The sequence below is a fragment of the Anoplopoma fimbria genome, chromosome 11 (genome assembly GCF_027596085.1).
Source record: "Anoplopoma fimbria isolate UVic2021 breed Golden Eagle Sablefish chromosome 11, Afim_UVic_2022, whole genome shotgun sequence".
Lineage (NCBI taxonomy): Eukaryota > Metazoa > Chordata > Actinopteri > Perciformes > Anoplopomatidae > Anoplopoma > Anoplopoma fimbria.
Window position 1 is genome coordinate 10,549,030 of NC_072459.1, and position 22,977 is coordinate 10,572,006.

Below are 22,977 nucleotides of genomic sequence, written 5' to 3' on the forward strand. Positions count from 1 at the left end.
AGACGTGAGAGAGCGGCAGACAAAGACGTGCATTCATGCCTGTGGCCCCGGACAAACTTTGCTGTCGCCATCTTCAAAGGCGTCCTCTGCCTTTCCTCAAAACCAAGAGGCCACAGGTTGGGGCGGAGAGGGGGGAAACATAACAGGGCGACATGGAGGGAAAGAGGAAAGGGGAGGACACGGGAGGGAAGAGAGGGGTGTAAGTAATGAAGCAAAGGTTACCAGATCGGTAATATGGGAAGGAAGTAGTCCATGCTGCTTCTGAGGGGGTCGAGGCTGTAAACGTTCAGCTTTTGTCAATTAGATCTAGTTCTATATCCAATATTGTAAAAACACGAAATCTAGCAAAAGTACAATTTTATTAACAGTAAACATGTAAACGGAGGGAGATTATTAAAGCTTTACAAATGCATCCGCCACTTTGCACCACCAGCCACATCCCCCATACGACCCCTGGACCCTGAACTCTGACCCCTGTGCATTGTGGGTAGTCAAATCACAGCTTGCCCTGCGCGAGAGCCCAAAATTCCAGCGGTCCATGTTTCTCACTGGGAGACCTCTCTTTGCATTGTCCGACTGCACACACACACACACACACACACAGAGCCCATTCAGCAGCCCTCTTCACACCTTGTCTGCCGCCTCGTCCCCCTCTGGCATTGTTTAAGAAAGCATGTCCACTTAGTGCTGCCCTGTCTGCCCCCTCTCGCTGTGGTGCCGATTACCCACATCCTGAGTCCACTTCATTCCCTTTTTTCTTCATCTTACTCCCTCTCTATACATCCCCTTGCACTCTCACTCCTCAGGGTATTCTTGCCCCTCTCTCCTGCACTCCATCCTCCTCCTCCCTCTTTCCCCACCATGACATATTGCTCTCTATTCCCTGAATACAGTGCACACACTATACCGACTCCTCAATCCTGCCCTCCCTTCGTCCTCATGAATGAAGCTGTGAATGTCAGATAAAAAACAATAAAATCAATCAAGCCTCTGCTCTTCCTTTTATCTTTACTTTATTCACTTTATCCCCTGTTCCACTGGCTTGCAGATCTGCTGTCTCTCTGATCCTTTCCCTCTTTCATGTCTTGCCTTTCTTCAGAGGAGGGAGACTTTCATGTCCCTTAGCCCTGGGATTAGGGTGAGCTGCTCAGGGAAAAGTAATAAAGCCCCCAGCACCTACCGTCTGCTGCTGGTGGATCCTGGAGTAAAGCCCGGCTCCTGCTCAGCCTCCAAGCCTGGAAAAGCTCACATTTCCTGTGTACACCACCCTCACATCCAGCTTCTGTCCTGCTCTTGCAGCAGCACCAACACATGTGGACTCCATTCGTGTAAGATATCATAATCGATGTAACTTTCACATTTTTGGATATTATACACTTGGTTGGATAAAATTTACTGGAAAGTCTGTCACTAATTAGGGAGCAGGAAAATGTTTTTTCAAGTGCATTGTGGTTCTTCAAACCTCTAAGTTTCTTTTCCTTCTGCCATAGTTTAATATTGCTGATTGACTAATTTCTCACTTTCCATAACCTCACTTTGTGCCCATTAGACTGTCTCTGTATTTAATGCTGCATGACAACATTCTATTCCTAAATTTATCCTAAAATACAATCCTTGAGACACAAAGCAAACAAATTATGGCGATTCAACATTCAGTGACAATTTCATAAGCAGAAATATATTTATTGTTGAAAACATAAATATATAAATTATGATTATTGCTGTCTTTATCCAATGGAAGCCCAAAAGAAAAGTAATAAAGGCTTAGTGTAATGGCATTTTCTTTAATCAAATATCTCTAAGCGTGGTCCCTGGTTTACTGAGAACAATATCTTACATGGATGTGAATGCAAGCAGTGGTGAAACATCAGACTTATAAATATAGCACCAGTCAACTGATTGTTAGTTAATTCACAGATGGGCTGTGTGTGATCTGTCATGTTTCAATTAAACTTTTCCCGTTTGACTTTCACTTCACAGTGACTCACTCTTACAGCTTTGACTTCCTCATTTGAACATGGGGTGGAAGACGGCCGTTGTTTTCGTACTTTGTTGGCACGGTTACACATTCATCATTGCTGTTACAGGAACCGGTAAGGAAGTAATTGTTTGCTCCATCGGGGGGCCATGGGTTCAAGCCAGCACTGTACTGTTGTCAGGCCACCTCTGAACACTCATCATCATCTGTCCCGATGGTATGTGGCTGCTTAAGGTGCCAGTATCTTCACAGGGTGGAGGGATCAGAGATTTGCTCTCCTGTCAACAGACGAGTAAAGCCTAACCAAACAAGGAGCCCATTCATGTGCTTGTCGATTTGCTTTGCTCGCTCATTCACTCTTTAAGGTGGACTTTGCTCATTGCAGTAACAACATGTGTGCTTATGAAGCAGAGCGGGCAGGCATCTTAATTATCATTGTTAAGAGTGATATGGGGGAAAAATAGCTTCATGTAGGAGATAAATTAGGGTTCATTCTGGCACACTACATTTGCACTAACATGTTTTGTGTGATTGGCATGAACATACTTTAATGTGCTGTATGCATGTTTTTTTTATATAAATGACTTGGCAGTGGCAGACTTTCTCCCCCGCCTATTTCACCTCCTGCCCCTCATTTTTGCATCTGTTCCAATGGATTAAATACAGGCATTCAACCACAACAAAAGAAATAAACATAATTCCTGCTTGGATATAAGTAAGCTTAATATATTTCATAACAAAAATAAAGCATCTTCCTGTACTGACTCTCATATCTCCTCCTTGCACACATATATCCAAACCATATACAAGACTTGACATCATTCAGATATACTGTAATATAATAAGAAACATGGATGACAACAATAACATGGACTAAAAAAAAATGACGTTGAGATTGTGATACTGATGGTTACAAAGAACCCGACCACACTGAACTCTTGCATGTCTCCAAAAATCATTAAAACATCTTTTTGTTCTTTTCTTCTTCTTGTTGTTATGTACTGGAAGAGACAGAAAGCAAACGTCCACACATATAAATAGTTTGTAAGTAGCGGCGCATCGTCCTTTTTCAAATTTAACTGTACATAGCAAGTGGGCAAAGTCACAGACCACCTTGGGTCTCAGAGAAGATCTCCTTTTTTACTCAGAGCAAACATCCAAAAACTCAAAAAGTTTGACACTCCATAGAGTTTTTAGAAAAAATAACACTTCCATTTGTCTGTCTTTTTCTCTCTTTCCATTGTTTTTCCTTTATCTTTCTTTCTTCCTGTGTAAGCAAGAGTCATTTAAACAGGGCAGGGCACTTTTACGCTGCCCAGCTGGAGATCATCCACCGCTGTTTTTGGAGTCTGAGCACCGGATTCCCACAAAAGTTCGATCCAACTGTTTCATAGCCGTTTCTGTTGTGCGTCTAGTTCAAACAAAGTCTCAAAATGTTCAACACAAATCCCTTTCATCATCTCCATTCGGCCTCTGTGGGCCCTGCCTGAGCTAAGGCATCATTCTCTTTTCTTCTTAATCAGCGGCAGGGTTCAGTTGTCTGGGTAGGTGGCTCACCACGGACGAAGCCATCATCACTGGTTACTGTTTTTTATTAAAAAGCACCTTTGGCATCATATTTATTTTTGTCTGTTGTTTGTTTTCAGTCTCTCGTCTTAACAGAAAAGTTTATCCTTTTTAAAACGAAGGTCGCATGGCAGTGGGGAAGAGGACAGAGCAGGTCTCCTGTCGGTGACATCCTCAATTTAGGTCCCTCCCACGCTGAAGTCCCTTGTTCTGATTGGTCTCACCTCACGTCCACTGTGGGAGAGAAAGAGAAAGCTGCGATTAATATCACCATTAAACAAACACAACATGTTGGGTTCATCATGACAAGAAAAATATTTATTTAATTTTTTGCCCAATTCAATAACTCATGCATTTCAAACAAGCTGACACAACACACACGAGACCCACAATGTTCTAAATCATGTTTCTCCAGATTTCAAAGACAGTGATCAGACCACACATCATTATGTGGAGTCAAGATATGTGTGTGTCATTTTGTCAAACAGGGACATACAATGGGTGTAACAGTATAAAACAACAAAAACAGTGCACACAACCACAAGACAAGCACGAAAAAAAACTGTGACACAAAGCATATGTACTGAATGTGGTGTGCATGCTCAGCAGGCCTTAAAATCAGCATGCAGCATTCAGCACAGAGCATAGTGCCTTAGCCCTCCCTCTTCTCACACTGATTGGCTGTGATGTGATTGGTGATGGTGATTGGCAGGCCCCCTGTGCCCTGATAGGGCGATTGCAGTGCCCAAAGGTGAGAGGACGCCGTGGTGCTAAAGTCCTACCTGTTCCCTTCACAGCTCTTCAGTGGACTTTGGGTAATGAGTGCAACTTTATTATGTCGCCAATAAATCCTTGCTGGGCCTTAGCTTTTTAGGTTTCCTTTTTTTACCCTTAGCCCTACGGTGGCCTGAAAACACAAAGTCGGGGAGGGTGGATAGGACGGAGGGTTAAAAGCAAGAAGCAGGGTTTATGATACAGAGAGAGAGGCACAACAGCCCTGGGACAGAAGCAGAGAGTGCAAAGATATAACACTATAAATACTTCAGATGCCTTATCAGCACAAATCAGCGCTTATCTTCTCCCAGGGAGAGAAAGGCTTCAGATCAAGGCACTGGCGGATTTACCTGCTGTCATGCCAAGCAGCCCTTTGGACACCCTCCCTTAACACACAGACTCGCATACACTCTCACACACACAAACACACAGGCACGCACACACACACACACACACACACACACACACACACACACACACACACACACACACACACACACACACACACACACACACGCGCGTCCTCGTCCAACAAGGCACAAACACACAAGCTTTACTGTTTTGCAATAGCAGGCCACCTCACAGGTGTGTCTGTCTGTTTGGACGCAGCCATAGAAAAAGGTCATCCAGTGCAAAGCCAAAGAGCCAGACACACACAGAGAGAGAGAGAGAGAGAGAGAGACAGAGAGAGAGAGAGAGAGAGAGAGAGAGAGAGAGAGAGAGAGAGAGAGAGAGACCATCAGACAGACATAAGGAACGAGAAACACAGTGATGCAGGGATGAGGGCGGGACTCAGCCATCAAACTCAACCTCAGTGTGATTTTTCTGCAAAAAGGAAATGCGTGGGCACTTTTTGTGGTTATTTTTGAATATTATAAATTGCATCTTTGAGGGTCACAATTACCTGTTTCTGCATCTGAGTGCTCCACCACATGTTGATGTTGCGATGCACACACACACTCCAGGTGGTCTTCTAACCGCACAAAGACCTCTTTCAGCTTGGGTCTCCTCTTCACGTACTCCACCTTTGCTACCTGAAGAGAGGAAGAGAGAGAAGAGGTTAATCGCAGAGCCAGCGCCAGCACCATCATTACTCTTCGCCGTGTTTGTGTCGTCAATAAATGCACACACTCTTTGCCCATCCGCTAACACCGAGAGGCGTAGCGCTGTGACTGATGACTCTTTCATAAACCGATTCATAAAAAATAAAAACACGCCGGCCGTCGCTTCGCCTCCCCAATGTTTGAAGTGTGACGGCAGCATTCCTCAGACGCTGATGCATTGGGTTCCGCTCGCTGTGTGCTCTATGGGCTGTTGATCAGGTGTGTAAATACTGAATGGAGTGTACGACCTTGTCCAAGCAAGCTCAAACAATGGGAGAGGAGAAATGGAGGTTAGGGGGGCGGTGTACGCCCTAAAGCCCAGGGAAGCTTTACCCTGGCAAGAGAAGAGAGGCTGGGATCCCCCCCACCCCGCTTCGCCCTCGCCCCAGGCCTGGAGCATCCACATCCAGACAGACACACACCTAAACTCCCTCGCCTTGTTCTGACATGTAGGCTGCTTTTAAACCGCATTAATACTTCTTCATGGGTTAGGGAAAGTGTTGCTTAACATGTGCATGCAAGACATACAGCTTACGTAGTCTAATCAAAGCAGTAGAACCCCAAGAAATCAGCCCCCCGTCCAATGTAACAAACACAAAAGTATTGCAGGAATTCCTATCCCTCGGTCCAGCTAACACCCTCTCTGTTTAACACAACAGGTCTGACCTCCACTTCCCACCAAAGAGCTAGTAATGAAAAGGACCAATCCTCGGAGAGTTATGAATAGGCTATGTTGATTAAAGCTTAGATGAAAGCTGAATAGAGAAGGTTGCTTGGAGGTTATGATGATCTTGTTGTGTAACTCTGGGGAGGTGGCTACATGCTCTTCCCTCTCTGATGTGCGTTCCAGAGGGCAGGTAACCTTCCCATCCACCACTGAGGGGCCCGGGGGCCACATGGAAACAATATCCCCTGCTTCACCCATCTTCCTGGTCGCTGCACGAGAGAGGATATTGGCCGACAATCTCCCAGCGCTCTCTGGTGTTATGAACAACACTGTTTTGCAGTCGGCATGAGGCTCACACATGCACACAGAGGGGCAAAACTGATGATTGGCTTTCTTCCTCTATCCTGTGGTGGCATACCGCCAAAGCTGGCTCTCAGTGTTGAATAAGTCAAGCAGACAAATGAACATACCAATCCCTGTCTGATAAAACAAAGTAAAATGTTGACATTCACACTACTTGAGCTGCCTCATGTGCTGTAACAATGACTGGAGGGTCATCTGGGGAAGGCTGAAACAGAAATCAGGGGCCGGCGGTTTCACCAGCTGCTCCTTTGCAACAGTTTCTTTCCACGGAGAGAGAAGAGAAAGAGAAAGAAGAGAGGGAGTGAAAAGAGGGTAAGCAAGCAGAGAAGGTATGCAGTGAGCAAACATAGGACAATGGTGTCTGGGTTGCTGTTATCGGGCTCTGACAGAGAGAGAGAGAGGGCGGGTGAAAAGGGCCAGAGCAGGGAAGAACTGAGAGCAGGAAGGTGGACCATCACTCTCATTAGGGAACGGTGGTGTGTGTGTGTGTGTGTGTGTGTGTGTGTGTGTGTGTGTGTGTGTGTGTGTGTGTGTGTGTGTGTGTGTGTGTGTGTGTGTGTGTGTGTGTGTGTGTGTGTGCAAACAGAGGGTGATATTCAAGGAAGGGCAGGAGGGACTGACCATGATCATGACAAGCATTAGATGACATTCATGTGTTACCTATTAACGTTTAGTTTCTGGGTTACTCACTGGGGAAACTTTATTACACTAAAACTGACAGGAGAGATAGTGAAGTTATCAAAGGTTTGTTGTTATCTACCAAAAGTGCAGACAGTAACACAGAAAAAACACACAGTTTTCCCGGAATAGCGCTGCTAATATTTTATTTTAAAAGGATCTGACCGAGAGGTGAAAACATGCAGCTGTCTATGCGGAAGACTTCCAAAGGTTTTGAAAGCAGCTCGCCATATCGCCAAAAGAGTCAGCAATGTCTGACACTTCTTACTTAGGCTGATCCTCATGAGTAACCCACACACAAACCTAAACTTTTCTGGCCAAACAAACAGCTATTGACAGATGGATAAAGCGATGAGCCCCCTTGAAGAGAGGCCCAGCGGTAGGCTTGTCTCCTTGCCCCTGACACAGCAGGGTTAAAAGCACTCCCTGCGGGACACACACAAAAGCAAACTCACACTTTCATATTTGTCTGAGATTGTGTACAACTGTGCTGTAATACTGCTCTGCCCACTTTGTCAACACGCTCTCTTTCTGTCTTGTTTCCTGTTTCTTGTGTTCGACGCTTCAGGAATGGCGGCCTTCACTTTACGTCCTTATTTTATTCTCCCATTTTAAGCCACCTCGCCACACAAAGGACACCGGCTTCCTCTCCGGTGCAGAGTCAATGACTTCCCACATAAAACATACATCAGAAAGAGACCCCCATGCTTCGACGAAGGGGCCCCCGCACTCTCTTTGTATAAATCAAACCGATCTAAACTCCCTAGAAATCCGGGGCCCTGCGAAGCGGCTGTGGAATGATATCCGATCCAGAGGGTTGGGGTGAGGCAGGGGGCTCTGGGAAGGGCACCCCTTTCGGTTTGTTCTCAGTGTCTCCGAGGCCCTCTGTGTGGAGCCGATTGTCCCTGTTGGACTAATTGGGAATTCCCTGAGCACAGAGCACTGATGAGAGCATGATGGAGTGGAAAGTTTTACCCCGACTTTCCAAGGAAAACACAACAGGATTGTGAACGTGCACCGCGGGCCATCGTAAACTGGAACAGTGACAGAATCGAGCAAGAAAATAATAATTAAGAATGTATGTATGTGTGTGTTTGGAGAATGGAGGGGCAGGAAAGAGGCAGAGTGGGGTGGCAATTAATTTATCAGGACAGAGACTCTAAGAGCTTGTGCCCCACAAACAAAGAGCTCTTGTTGCGATGCTGCAACGGTGAGCAAGTGTAGGAAAGGTGGGGAAAGTTGTGGAAAGAGGGGGCGTAAAGAAACTTTCTGTATCTCCATCAGTCCGTCTGCTGAAATTAGACCAAGAATATATGACACCCAGAGGAAAGGCAAGACGATATGCAGAGCGAGAGAGAGCAAACCACAGAAAACACAGACTGAACGTCACACAAGAGCCGAGACAACCTGCTGCTGCCCTCTGCTTCAACCCCACACACACACACACACACACACACACACACACACACACACACACTGACATGACCGGGTTATCACAGGCGGTGTGTGAAGAGGAGAAGAAGCAAGGAGAGCATTTATCACGTCACTCACAGGTCTCTAATACCAAAAAGGAACTTCAGGGCACACCACTTTCTCCCCACTTCTCTCTCCACACACACACACACACACACACACACACACACACACACACACACACACACACACACACGCGTATTAATGTATCACTGGATGTGAATATCTATCTGCCTCAGAAACCCACAGAACCATCATGGGATATCAAATAATGTAATCTTTCCATTTCTTTGTTGCACCCCTGCCTATGTCTTTATAGAACAATTGCAGATGAGAAAGACGTTACACTGAGTACTTGAAAGAGCAAATACGATTTTAATGAAAGAGAGCAAAAATGACACGGTAAATGGGCAAAGACTGGCAGAGGGGTAAAATTAGAGAGTGGGAGATGGCTCTGTTGCAGGAGAGAGACAGAAAGAGTGAGGAGGGAGTGAACAACTATTTCACATAACAGACAATCAGACTCCAAGACGGAGCGGAGGAGAGAGTCGGAGGGGGAGGATGAAGTCAGAGGGGAAGAGCAAAAGGGAGGACAGGAGAGGAGGAGTGAAGGAAAATACAGAAACGAAGTAAAATATGATTAAAATACGGCTGCTACTTTTCCTGCTCAAGCTGATGCATTCCAGCCGGTGCAGCAGTAGCCAAAGTCTCTGGCTTCTGGCTTGTTCGGGACGCTCCCATGGTCTCTGACCCGCCCGGCAACCCCGCCGTGCACAACACACACACACACACACATTTATACACACACACAAACTCCCTCACCCTTCTTCATCTAGTAGAAGAGCTGAGTGAATCAAAGGGAAAATAATTCACAGCTGCAAAGGACTTCAAACAGGGGGGCCCCTCATTCCCATCCAACCGGCCCCCCTCACGTAATCCACAGGACCCCTCAGACATCCATAAATCATGCTCACTGTATCACCGTCTTTTATTTATGAAACACCCCGTAAGTCAGGGTCCCACACAACCGCAGGGCTTCAGCTACTGCTTCCCCCAACACCCGGATCTGTCCCTCTATCGCTGAGGTAACTGGCAGTGTGTGTGTGTGTGTGTGTGTGTGTGTGTGTGTGTGTGTGTGTGTGTGTGTGTGTGTGTGTGTGTGTGTGTGTGTGTGTGTGTGTGTGTGTGTGTGTGTTTGTGTGTGATGGGGTCGGGGCCAGGGCCAGTGCAGGGAGATGTGTGGAACCCCACACTCAGCACTGTGGCTACATCCGCCTGGCCTCTGTCAGCCTCCACTTTGATCCAGCAGCCATCAACACTTCATTACTCTGTGGCCCGTCTTCCTCTTGCTGCCGCTTCACACAAATGGCCTTGTCCCTGCGTTGCGGTGGGCGGGTTTACGTAGCATAGCATAGAGCGCTCTCACACACACACAAACGCACACACACACACAAACAATCTCCCTTCTTGGGTTTACACAGATGTGCACTGACGACCCTCTCTGTACACATAATATCTATTGCATTCTGTCCATCCTGAGAGAAGGATCCCTCCTCTGTTGCTCTCCCATAGGTTTCTTCCTTTTTTCTCCCTGTTAAAGGGTTTTTTAGGGGAGTTTTTCCTGTGCTGATGTGAGGGAAGGACAGAGGATGTCGCATGTGTACAGATTGTAAAGCCCTCTGAGGCAAATTTGTAATTTGTGATTCTGGGCTATACAAAATAAACTGAATTGAATTGAATTGACCTCTGCAAAATACTTGTACGTATGCTTCAAGGACCATCAAAAGTTTCCAGCTACTAACCGAGCCAAACGAGAGAAACTGAGCTTCATTGTTGGCAAATTATGCCATACTGATTAGATTAAGGCCCCTCACGGAGGCAATGAAAAGGGGTAGTTCTCATGTTTGGCTCTTATAGATCTTAATTGTGTTCATTTTGAAAATAAGAATATTCAAATACCATTTATAGCACAAAAAAATTGATTTAGCCATCTTCTTCTTACTTTGGTGGACTCAAAAGTATAATTAGCAGCTCATTTATAATTTCTCCCAATTATTTTTTTCCATAATTCCAAGCTCTCTCCATGCTGTCCTTGAATCATGAAGAGCTACTCTATTACTGTCAACTGAGTTTTCGTGCATCATAAAACACAAGAAAACATTTGGATTTCCTGGCGTACCTTACTTGTACCACTTGTCTGCTCCTGTGGTTTTGTGGAAGAGGAAGGAGAATACAATGAACTTAGAGACCAAATCTACTGCAGAAGCCTTAAGAGTTAATGAGTGAGCGGATGAGTGACAGCCCCATTCTTTGCCTGTTTCATGGGCTGTTTAATCAGCCCCATAGGAAGAACAAACAGAGAGGCATTTAGATTCACACACAGAGACTAACACACATTCATGCACACAAAGACGAATGTGCAAAAGAATGCACATGCAGGTTGAGATCTCTTCCTAACTCTCTCTCTATATCCCCCAAACACACACACACCCTGTACACAAGTCTTGCCTGCCCAAAATCTCCAGTTGTTTTATGAGCAAGTTCGTCTAGTAAGCGTCGGAGCCAAAAGCACTGAGAAAACTATCAGAAATACTGGACACAGCTGCAGCTGTAAGCAGACAGAGAGGAAGATGTGAGGAGGAGAAGGAATACAGGGGAAGGAGGTGAAAAAAGACAAGAGAGGGTATAAATTAACAACCAATGGGGACCAATTATAGAACTAATTCTGCTACTTAATTTCATGTTATCTCATGTCATATCTTGAGTGTAACAACTCTGAGAACACTAAGACACAAAAACACTGGCGAAATGGCCAAAATGTTCGGCCATCCTTTAGTGATAAAACACCAAGAGCAATCACTTCCACGGAAAAGAAAGGGGGAGAGCCAAGATGCTGGGATGGAGGGAGTGAATGTGGTGTCATTGCAAGTGCAAAAGGAGGTGGGATGGGGGGGTGAAGGAGGAGTTAAAGGAATGCTGGGATGATAGAGTCGGAATACATAAAAACTAATTAAGAATTCTGTCTGTTTCCACAACTTTCTGTCTCTCTTTGCATCCACTTGATCCCTTTTTTGAATACTTACTGCTCTAAATTGATCTTTACACCATTCTCATTTACTTTGTCTTTGCTAGGCTAAAACTGTAAATGCAAACTATACACACACATGTTAGAGAGACAATGATGGACCAAACTGCAAAAGAATTTCAAGAGAAATGCAAAAGAATTAAAGAAGGGGAAAAGGGAGACCATGTAAAATAATAGAGTGACTTTAAGAGCTGCCCCTTCTCCTCCCTCAGGCTAGTCCTATTTAAAGTTGCCTTTTTTATTACCCTGCCAATGAACAGGACAGGCTTGTACAGTAAAGGGCCTGCACAGACCCGTTCTCTTTTTTTGGCTCCATAACATGAAAAAGGAAAGAGGGACAGAAACAGAAGAGGGGGAATAAATAAATAAAGGTGCATTGGACAAATGCATGGTGGCATGAGATGGAAAGAAACACAGAAGATGTGTTCTTTTCCCATCTTTGGCCAGCAGAAGGAAAACAAGTCAGGCTCAGGGTAGACCGGCAACATTTTTAGCTTTCTAATAAACGGAGGGAGAAGCATAAACTGAACCCCTATTCAGACTAACTGCTGAGAGGACAGACAGAAAAAAAAAAAAAAAAAAAAACTTGGCATGAGACAATGTTTCTCACAGACAAAGTGGTGAATGTCTCCTGACCGGAGGGAGCCCTGACGAATGACCTTTCCAGGGCTACGACGCCTCTCCCCCCACCCCCACCCCCACCCCCGCCTGCGGCTGGAAACGCATGGAAAAAACGTCCCCCATGAATCCCTGCCCACCGCGCCTGACAGCCCGTCTCTCGTCTGTGTGCTCATTTTGTCCTCAGTGTCACGAGGGGGACACGGGCAAAGTTGCATGAATCATGGCATTCCCGGAATAGCTGAATATATAGCCTTATAGTGTCTTCTCCTTCGTCGTCAGTATTTCTTCATCCGCCCTCGTCACTGTTGTCACAGACAGAGCTCCTATTGAAGCACCTACTGACAAGCTTGCATACAGACAGACAGGTTGTATATCAGAGCTCTTAATGCACTGTGACTCAGCATCTCTGATCATAAATCCTGTGCGCCTCATGCAGTTCCCTGTGCCCTACAATGGTTGTCTTTTCAGTGCAGCATCACTGTCTGCTCTATGACTAAAAGAGGAGAATTTCTTCCAATCCATAGTGAAATCTTTCTCTCTGTCAGGGTGCCAGAAGGAAGGTGGTAGGCGGGATGGTATTTATTTTAATACTCTGCAGGTATATTTAGGCGGCATCTTTAAAATGCTGCTTGATGTCCCAGTGCCAATGGCCGGGCAAGATCACAATGATTAAAGAGACAACAGAGTCCAGAGATAGACTCAAAGAGTGTTCCCGGCTATCCTGTTTATCCCCCGGTTGTCTCTTACTCTTACAGAACAGAGCACATAACTCCCATACCTCCAAACAGAGCCGTGCACCGGCTAACAGTCTGTAGTGTAAATACAGCAGAAAAACGACTCCGCTTCAGCCACGGTGTCTCCACTGATCCTGAACAGAAGGACATGTTTTCAAGCTAGGGATGCCAAAGAGCCTCTGAGAACAGTGCAACCCCCTTCGAACCCTCTGTTTTTGTCTTTGTCGCCTTGTCTCCTCCAGGCTCCCTCTTTGCAGAAAAGACAAAAGGGCCAAACAAACAGAGAGCGGACGAATGGCTGCTCACTAACCGACGACAATCAGACATTCTCAAGGTACAGGAAACTGTTTCTCCCTCGCTCTCTCTTTCTTTGTCTGTCTAGCTGTCTTATGTCTGGCAGGAGCGTCCCTCTCCGGTCAACCCTTCAACAGATGTCCTGGCTGAGGGTGCCAACAACCCACCCTCCCTGTCCTTTCTCTCCTTCACTTCCTGGCACGGCCACCCTGGACTCTCGCCAAACATGGGATGGAGTGATGAGGAGAGAGGGGGGTGATCGTCTGTAATGGAAGGAGAGAGGGGAGGGGGCAGCGGAGGTAAGCTGGCCACTATTTGGGTACCGGCCAAGGAGGCTCAGAGGGGACTGGTAGATTGAAATGAAGAGTAGCTGCTGAGGAAAGAGGATGGAAAGGAGCGTGAAGGTAGGCAGGTCAACCCAACCTTACATCTCATATGATTTACTTACCCGGTGAGAGAAAAAGTGGAGGAGATTTGTGAGTGGAAGTGGGTGTGTTTGTGGAATGAATGAGGTGAATAAGAAGCATGTTTAACCTTGCACTAATGATTATAAGCATATGGCTTTTCAGCAAGTCAGCAAGCTTGCACAAAATCTTGCTTGTAGGTATGTTGTGTGTGTTGTGTGTGTGTGTGTGTGTGTGTGTGTGTGTGTGTGTGTGTGTGTGTGTGTGTGTGTGTGTGTGTGTGTGTGTGTGTGTGTGTGTGTGTGTGTGTGTGTGTGTGTCTTACCTTAACGGTGCGATGGTGCTTTCGGGAAGGGTGACAGCGCATGTTGCTCGTGTTGCAGCAGCCCGTGCAGCGCTTCACCTCCACACAGGGCGGCCATATCAGGAAGTTGGCAGACGTTGGATCCACCTGGCTCCTGGGGATCTCGTAGATCACCGTCCGCGTCTTACACACCGCCGGGACCGCCTCCTCTGCTATAAAAGAGACAGGGAGAAGGAGGAGCCTGGTTAATGCACTTGGTCTGCATGAGTGTTTGGTGACACATTTCCCGAATGCGTGCGCGTGCTGTTGTATTGTTGGAATCCGTCCTTTTCACTCCCAGCTGCTTTATGCATTCCTTCGCTGCTCATTATATGATGACTCACTTGACGTGGGAGCTGTTCGTCTTACCACGATCACACCCAACCTCCTTGAAGACAAGCTATAAAAGAAGCTGATCTCATATCAGCTAAGGAGCTTTGGAATCAAGTCGGTGAGACGGAAAGTGACTGCTCCTTTGTTTGGAGCCCTCACTGGGGTTAATGCAGCGTGACTAGGCCAGAAAACCTTTATGTCTGCCGGTGGGAAATCTAATAATGGCCTTTGACCCTGTTGGTCATAGTGAAAAGAGGAAGGTAGTAAGCATTCATTTCAGATTGAATGCTCTGACAGGCACTCAAACGTAAAGATGTGAGAGAGGTTGTACAGTGAGATAGCATTAGGTCGTAAAAATAATATGTGCATGCAGAGAACGTGAGGGTTTTTGTGGACAGCTGCCAAAATGGTATATGTATCGCACACTTATGATATGGCCACGTACATGAAATACAACCAGCCGCTTTACCCTGTGTCCCTTAAAATGCTGCACTGCTTCGAGGGTCAGTCTTAACACACACATTGCACACTACATGGTATTCTCCATTCCTCGATCAGATATCATACCATGTGGCGTTTTATGAAGAAATCTGACTGAGAGCCCAGGCGAGCTGCAACTTGAGCCCTGAATGCCTGGAATTTCCACGCTCAAGGATATATTTCTCTCCTGACGCGTGTGTCTTAGATCTGCAAGCCCCATGGCCAATTAAAAGGCTTCATGTCAGACGTCCTCATCAACCTCACACACCAGTCTCGTTTCTCATGATTCCTTTATTGCCATAAATACTGGGTAGACGTCTTCATTAGGGTTCCTTTTATCCACAGAAAGGCCATATAAAAGCCACTAACTATTAGCTTTGTTTGAAATGTGTGTAAAGCGATCGGTTTCATCTCCTGGGAACCCAAATGTCAGGGGGGATATTTAAGATAGAGGTTCTTTTTAGGGCATTATGGTGCTGTAATAAGTTGTGCCAAGTTGTGATTTACAGTATATAGTGCCAAATGTAATCATGATGCAACATGTGAGCTGCACAGTTAAACATATAACATTCATTCAGTCTTACCAATGCTCCTCTTGCGTCGGCTGTGGAGCTGGGAGCTCTTCAGGTCATTGTAGTAGCGGTGATGACGGGAGTAGTTCTTATGGTGGTTGTTGTTCTTGTGGTGCTTTGGCTCCTCAATAACATTGTTTCCCGCACCTCGTCAAAACAGAAGGCAGCCTTGTTAATGAACGTCACACAGAGAGGAAGCAAACACAAAACCTTTTTTAACTAATAAACTAACGATGAGTCGTCAATCACGGTGTTGACTATGGTGGGTGGCTTGTTAGGCCTCGCCAGAAGGCTGGATGACATCTTCTACTGATGTTTTATATACCCCTTCCACAACTAACAATGTGTTGGTTATTCACACAACCATAATGAGATGGGAACTTCCTGCTGGCCTCTTGTGGTGTATGTAACACATGCTTTGATTCCCTGAAGGGCTTAGGGCTCCCCTTCGATGTGATGGCTTTCAGGGCCACTGCTGATGATGTCACAAATTGGAGTAAACAACCCAAAACACACATGGTACAGGCAGGAGTCACACATTACACAAACCTCTGTTTAATTGCAAGCTTTGTGCGTCAGCCTCGCTCACTCATTTGGCTGAACTTTCCCAGCAGGAATAAAGTATCTAGACTCGGGTGAGTCAGCATGTTCCTTCGAAAACAACCAGCTTTCACAGACGCACCGCGGACTAAACTGGTCATTTAACAGGTGGTACTCAGCCGCCATTATCCCTGCACCTAATTGGTGGTTTGGTGTCCTCATTTAACAGAAAATGTTTGCTTTTTCAATCACTCAGCAGCTTGGAAAAGTAAATGTTTTGTTATGCTGCAGTGGAAGTTCCTTAAGACTCTCTAACTCCAGACTAATATAGCCAGCTCAGCTTATTCACAGTCATGGTCATCTGATAAAGCTTGCTTGTTTTGGTCCCCACCCAGAATACAAGGTGGATTACAGAAGAGTGCCCGAGCAGCTATAAAGCGATAAAGCTTGTTCGCAGGATACAGCCCTTTCCCAAAGAGCAGAGTCTGAGAGTGTTTGCTTAGTGGGTGGGTCTACCTGTCTGAAGGTACAGCATACCCATCGGGCTGACACAATCCTACAGCTGTACACTTAACATAAAGACACACTCACAACTACACCAACGGCTATCATTATCCTCTGTAACATGCTAAAACCATATGTACACCGGCACAACAAAGCTTAGCCACAGGCAAACACATAGCCCTCGTCCAGCTCCTTTGTGCTCTGACCAGAGTCATCTGAAGGGATTTCCTTTACCTATACTCAATCCACCTCTGGGATTGGTTGTTTATTTGCTTTTGGATGCCTCCTTTTTTCAGGTCTACTCCTCTGTGAGGGTGGAGGGATTTTTTTCTTAGCCTGGCGTGCCGTCAGTCAGACAACCAGTGACCCAGAACCAAAGGTCCTCAGAAAGGAAGTGTCGACTACAGCTGAGGCCCAGTGTACAGACACACCGTATATATGGCGTATATATGTCGCACACAGTCTCCATATATGTGCAAGCACACCTAGACTGTCTGCACTGCAGGTGGACTCGTACTCGTTTTGACAGCTGGAAGATTTTCCTACCTGACAACCTTTTAACACTGCGGGTCACTGACAGAACTCCCACTGTGCCTAGTCTCTCCACCACACCTATCCCTCTCTTCATCATCCCCCCCAGCCAGAGAAGGACTGGAGTGAGGGAGGGCGTCACACCAGTGACCACTGGAGACAGTTTGTGTCAGAGCTGACAGGAGAAAGGGAGGGAGAGCATAAAGAAGTCCTTTATAGACTGCAGAGTCCTTTTCTCAGCACAATAAAAGGACCTTTCTGAGGGTGTTTTCTTTGCGCTAAAAGGAGGAACATGGGGAGAGAAGGCAATCAGAGGGTTCAGGCAGGAAGATGCAGGGGAAAAATAGAGAAAAGAGAGAAGTTAAGGGAGGCAGAAATAGAAAGAGTGAGGGGATTGCTCCTCTGTTGATTCCAGGTGAGTAAGAAACAATAACAAGCCCGGAGCGTCGTGAAACTGAGACAAGAGAAAAGAGGACAGGAGACAGTCTATCGCCATGAATCAGGCTTTCATGACTCGCAAATTACTCCCTCCATTAGCTGAGGGCATCGGCTCCCTCCCTTTACTCCTCCTCTGCTCTTTCTTTCTATCTCTACTAGTACGACATGTTGTTGACTTCTTGTAAGAAGGGCCTCCATAATTCTCTGTCTCTCTTCTTTGTTCCTTCACTGTCAACAGTTACATTTAGGTTATTTAAGGTCACATGGGCAAGGCGTGGACGCAGGTAGGAAGCACAATACCACTGTTATTCATAAGAAGTGATGCCAAGTGTAAACACTGGGAACACCCTGCCAGCTTGTCAAAACGCAGATTGCACAACAACTTGCGCCCTTTCTGAGTGAAGTGCAGCATGAACACAACCTCCAGAATCCTCTTGCTCCCTCCTCCACCTCTGGCCCCACACCGAGAGTCAGGTTCCCTTTTCTGTCAAAGTCCTTCACTGAGAGAGATAAGAGCGGGCAGGCCAGGGGGCCCCCTAAGGAGGGAGACGGGGTTGGAGAGGAGTAAAAGCGAGGAGAGGAGCACCTCAGGGGCCAGACAGCCATCTGCAGACTTCAGCGGGGTCATCTCATCTGTCAGTCAAAGCAGGAGACACCAACCAAGAGGACGTGTGCACATAGACTCGCACTGAGCAAAGCAGCACTAAATGAAACACGCAGCCGTGAGATAAGCCCTGCAGGCTTTCCCAGGGATCCTGACACCGATACATCCTTACAGGCTAAATTATAAAGTTCTCCTTCCAGTGACAGAGATCTCAGATAATGACAAAATAATAAAACGAAAAATTACTTAAACAAAATAATCAAGGATTTTCTGGGTGCAACTTTCAAAACACAGCATCCGTCCGTTTTACATTTTCCAGGTACCAATGATCAAAGGTTTGAACCAACACCTCGTATAAGCCTTTCCTTTCTCCTTCCCTGGTTGACTTGCTATGCCATGTACAGTTCAGCCTATACTGGTAGCTTTACTGTCCTGGCCATCTGCAACAAAAGCTCTGAAAATACCCCTCTGGCTGGCGTCAAAGGTCTTTTAATGGGCTCACCAGGGCCGCCAAGCTGGCCGTCAGACAGATTTATGTCCTCGTAATAATAATCAGCCTACTACTGTTACCCTGCAAAACATTCCTGTGTTTGAAGAAAGACATGTTAATTCAATTATAAACACCTCTTCTCATGCTAGAAGCAAACCCAGGGATCTATTCTAAGCTGGACATACAGTGGGGTGATCACTGCTGTGGAGAACAGGTTGGTTTTATTGTGAATTAATAAATTAAACACACTAATGATGTGAGGTTATTAGTCGTCCTAATTGAGGCGTCCATCAGAAAAGCAATCGTGTGGTTACACAGAAGAATACTTGAGTGAAAGACCGGTCCTATAGTGTTGCTTTGCTGAATATTAGTTTTGAGGCTACTAATGAGCTATGACCATTTAGGTAGCTTACATGATTTGGGACTGTTAAAGCAAATTTAGTAATTACCTATTTCCATCAACAAATCTTTAAGGGAGAGCCCGGAATTTGATATATGGCCAAAACCTGTGTAAATAGAGTCTCATGTGAAGGCAAACAGCTTCTTCCAGCTCACCCTTGTAACTTAATCTAAGACAGCCTGAGACAGACCGGTCCCCCACCACAGAAGAAGCAGCACCGCCAAAAACCTGAAGCTGAGGAAACCCGCTTGACCTGCGAGCCGCTGTCTCTGTTTACGGGGCAACATATGTGTCGGTCTGGTTGCTATAAAGCCAGTTTTATTGCAGCAGCTGAAAGAATATGCACAACAACAAAAAAAAAAGCCTGCCAGTGAAAGTCCATCTTTGTCACATGTGTACAGTGGACGCACCCATCACGGTTACTGCTTTATCATGCACGCCACGGATCGATTTCAGGGGTCACAACTTGTAATTAGCACGATGTGCCAAAACAACAGGTATCCCTGTTTGTTCACTGAATCCACAAAACCAGCAGGATTGGCACAGTCTCTATATCTTATTTACTCAAATATCACTCAAACATCAGCTTCTAGCTTTGTCAAATGTTGGACACAAGTGAAACCTTGAATGCTAAACCTATTACCAGTGGTTTCTGTGATTCATTTTTACAAAATTCCCCAATCCATCAAGCTATGGTACTATGCATATTGCAGTTTAAACAAGGGATGAATGCCCAGGCATGATTATTTTAGCTATGACCTTTGTATATATTTATGTAAGTTATTTGACTTACATAAATATAAGCACATGTTGCCTCACTATACAAATATATATGGAAAGTCCCCATCCACCACATCCAGGTGTAGAAGGCTATGTTTAAAAGTGATTCCACAATAGAGAATAATTCCACAGCTAATAAAAGCAAACTGCTTATATATATAATTACGCTGCCGCTGTTTTTAGTACCACCCTTTACTCTGTGTTGACACATAAACAATTGCAGAGTCACTTGTGTGCAACACTTTAAAAATGTCTGTGGATGAAAGTATCAAGAGGCAGAATTTACCTACGGAGTCAATGTCCAGTAGCCGCTGGAGGTCGCTGATGCTGTGGATTTCACTGTGGGAGAGTCTGTCTATCAGCTCCTGGGGAAACTCCACTTCCTTTAGGGGGAGGGGAGGGGGAGGGGAGGGGGGCAAAAAAATAAACAAGAGATGAAGGTTAGAGATGTGTCGGATCAGTGGCAAAACGTTTGTCTAATTGTTTGTCTGTATAAGTTAACGTGCTGGGTTCAAACAATCACCAGGGAGATCACTGCTGGAATCACTGTTGCAACCATGTGCCAACTACAAGTAGCGGACTACCCCATTGCCATAAATTCCCCTCAAACATGGAGAGAAGGTGGCGCCGAACCCCCCCTTTGAGAAATGATGTAATTAAGGGAAGCCTATGCTCTATGCGGGGGAGCAAAGCTGCAGGACTGGAAAGTAATGAATCAGATATTTTCTAGTAGGATCTTCTGAGTACTTCGGCAGCCAGATGGGTATAGAATAAGCACCATTTATCTGTAATATCGACACAGGAAGATTTCCATTGCCTGTACTTGGCATGCAGGACAATGATGGTGGGGAACATATTAATAATTCATTAATTGAAAACATGTTAATATAGCTACTTCTTTGACTATTTATTATAAGTGCCGAATTAATAAAAAAAAATAATCCCAATGAGCTACTGCCGACTTTGAATTATTGTTTGACTATTCCTGTTCAGTGGGTGTTCAAGGTTTTCTGAAGCAGTGTTGCACTTTACCACGGATCGGTGCGACACTTGTCTGCCGGTGTGAACGGCAGCTCGCCACACTTTGCGCTTGTTGCGGTCATGCAGACACCTCAAAGTTAACGCGCAGCCCTTACAGGAACAGTGGCTATTTATATCGCCCGCAGCGGTTCCCATGAACGCTTAGCCCAACCAAAACGTTTGCCCAGTTGGCTCAGGCTACAAACAGATTTGGCACAAACGCCAAAAATAACTGTAATATGCTTCCAAATGCAGACGCGTTGTTGGTTCTCAAGACCGAGCAGCCACTATACCCTCATGGCAGCTGAAACTGATGAGCTTCTTGTTCATTGTCGAAAAAAATGAATCCATGTTCACACTGTTCTTATAATAGCGTCTCAGTCTATATACACCCTTGTTATTATCTTAGAAAAAAAAAAAAAACTGTTTGGATCGGTCCATTCAAATAAAGAAATGCTTTAAAGGATTTCGTCTCATAATCTTATCTTCTAGGATAATTTCATGCGTTTAACCAAAATTGAGTGTAACTGCTCTATACTTTTCTTTCTCTGGGCATTGACTTGTGGTGTGTAGTGTGTGGCTGTTGGAGAAATGCGCGCTCTGTGGGAACTTTGCACCCTCACAGAAACACAACCCCGCAGCACTGCGTGTGACATGGGGCCAGTGGGACACCTCTCTGGGTGTGCGGAGTCCTGCTTACTTTACCTCAGAGGTGGCCAGCAGCAGGTACGTCGTCCAAAGCAGGAAGTAACACAGTGCGGCTCTCATCTCCCTTTAATTCAGATGTAACCCCGAACGAGAAAAAGGTGCTATTCTGTAGGAGCCTCAGAATCGCTCCTGGCCCCACAGGATCCACAACCATCCCCTCGGGGAGAGAAACCGGGGTGTCCGAGCTGCTCAGCGGGCTCAGTGGAACTCCGTGCACTTGCTTGCAACTGTGAAAAGCTGAAGAAGAGGCTGGACGTTGAAATCTTGTTATTCACATTGGACTGCGTCCTCTTGAACAAGATCTGTGCGGCTGCTCGACACACAGCACCTCAGGCGCAAGTGGGACAATCCTGAGAGACAAGTCTGAAGAGCATTGCACTTGTCCTTCACCCTTTTAACAAACAGGCTTCAAACTTCAGCCCAGCTCACTGTGAAATATCAAACCAGAAGCGCAGCTGTTAGAATTAAGCAAAATCAAGACGCACGTTTTTGTTTCTATTATGGTATTTAATAGTCCTAGAAGAGTATAATCCAATCGAGCAGATCCTCTTGGAAAAAAAAAAAATCACAAGGGAGAAAGTTGTCCGTGTTGAGCTCTCCAGAGCCTGTCTTCACAGCAGCAGTCTGCACAGGTCCTTGACAGTGTGGGACTCTGAAGTGAATGGAGTCAGAGCGCCTCTGAGCCGCTGGATATAGAGAGCCAGCAGCTCCGTGCCCGTTGCGCCTCCCCTCTCGTTTCGGAGATCGTGCATCTATTCAGCGAGGGGAGCTGGTTGGCTGGTTGGATGACTTAAGACTCCACGTCCCCATCCCCCCCTCAGCCCGTATGTGTGTGTGTGTGTGTGTGTGTGTGTGTGTGTGTGTGTGTGTGTGTGTGTGTGTGTGTGTGTGTGTGTGTGTGTGTGTGTGTGTGTGTGTGTGTGTGCCCTTCAGCACAGAGCCCATTCAGAGATTCAGTTTGTAATAGATATTGATTATCGCTGATTGGAAAGGATGCAAAACTGACCAATAATTATGGACGAACTGAGACAAAAAGGATGAGGATGCTGATGAGGATGAGACGTCTGTCCTCACTCCTCATTGTTAATAATAAGCTTTGATTGAATAACACATTAGGGGCAGAGGAAGTCATTATTAAAATGCATATTGAATCACTCTGGATGATTATGAAGCGTGTAATCAGATCAACAAAGTGAACAAAGATGATGATTATTATCATTAAAGTGATGATGATGATGATGATGACTCATTATAGTAATACCAGCTCTCTTTGTGCCTTTGAATTTGAGGCAGAATAAACTATTTATGTGTAATTTCTGGACATTTAGTACTTTATCGCAAAGAAATATATAAACATGTCTGTGATTGTATGTGATGATGACATAGATCATGACCATTTAACGCCTTTGAACACAGGAAGCAACTAGTTAGCAGCAGGTTGACAACAGACTGGTCTTAACTTGTCGTGAGGAAACTGGCTGTGGCTGTGCTGTG

The 22,977-nt window shown here is 45.7% G+C and overlaps 1 protein-coding gene across 2 annotated transcripts; it reads right to left on the reverse strand.

Moving 5' to 3' along the window:
• Positions 1–1,720: 1,720 nt before the first annotated feature.
• pdgfab (platelet-derived growth factor alpha polypeptide b) lies at positions 1,721–22,119 on the reverse strand. 2 transcript variants are annotated; one of them, XR_008531599.1, is made up of 7 exons: positions 21,481–22,119; positions 20,042–20,138; positions 15,481–15,615; positions 14,066–14,256; positions 5,223–5,352; positions 4,327–4,451; positions 1,721–3,778 (listed from the first exon to the last, which is right to left on the reverse strand). XR_008531599.1 is itself a non-coding variant. In XM_054607629.1 (6 exons), exons 1-6 carry the CDS (start codon positions 21,541–21,543, stop codon positions 3,765–3,767), a joined length of 630 nt encoding a protein of 209 aa, XP_054463604.1. In that variant the 5' UTR covers positions 21,544–22,119; the 3' UTR covers positions 1,721–3,764. The 2 variants fall into 2 exon arrangements, 1 of the variants encoding a protein (XP_054463604.1); XM_054607629.1 differs by lacking the exon at positions 4,327–4,451.
• Between the last annotated feature and the right edge of the window lie 858 nt (positions 22,120–22,977).

Coding starts and splice junctions, on each gene's coding strand:
- pdgfab (XM_054607629.1), bottom strand. CDS start 21,543: ATGAGAGCCGCACTGTGTTACTTCCTGCTTTGGACGACGTACCTGCTG. Junction 20,139..21,480: donor TGCTGCTGGCCACCTCTGAG/GTAAAGTAAGCA, acceptor CTCCCCCTAAAG/GAAGTGGAGTTTCCCCAGGA. Junction 5,353..14,065: donor AGCACCATCGCACCGTTAAG/GTAAGACACACA, acceptor TCCTCTCTTCAG/GTAGCAAAGGTGGAGTACGT.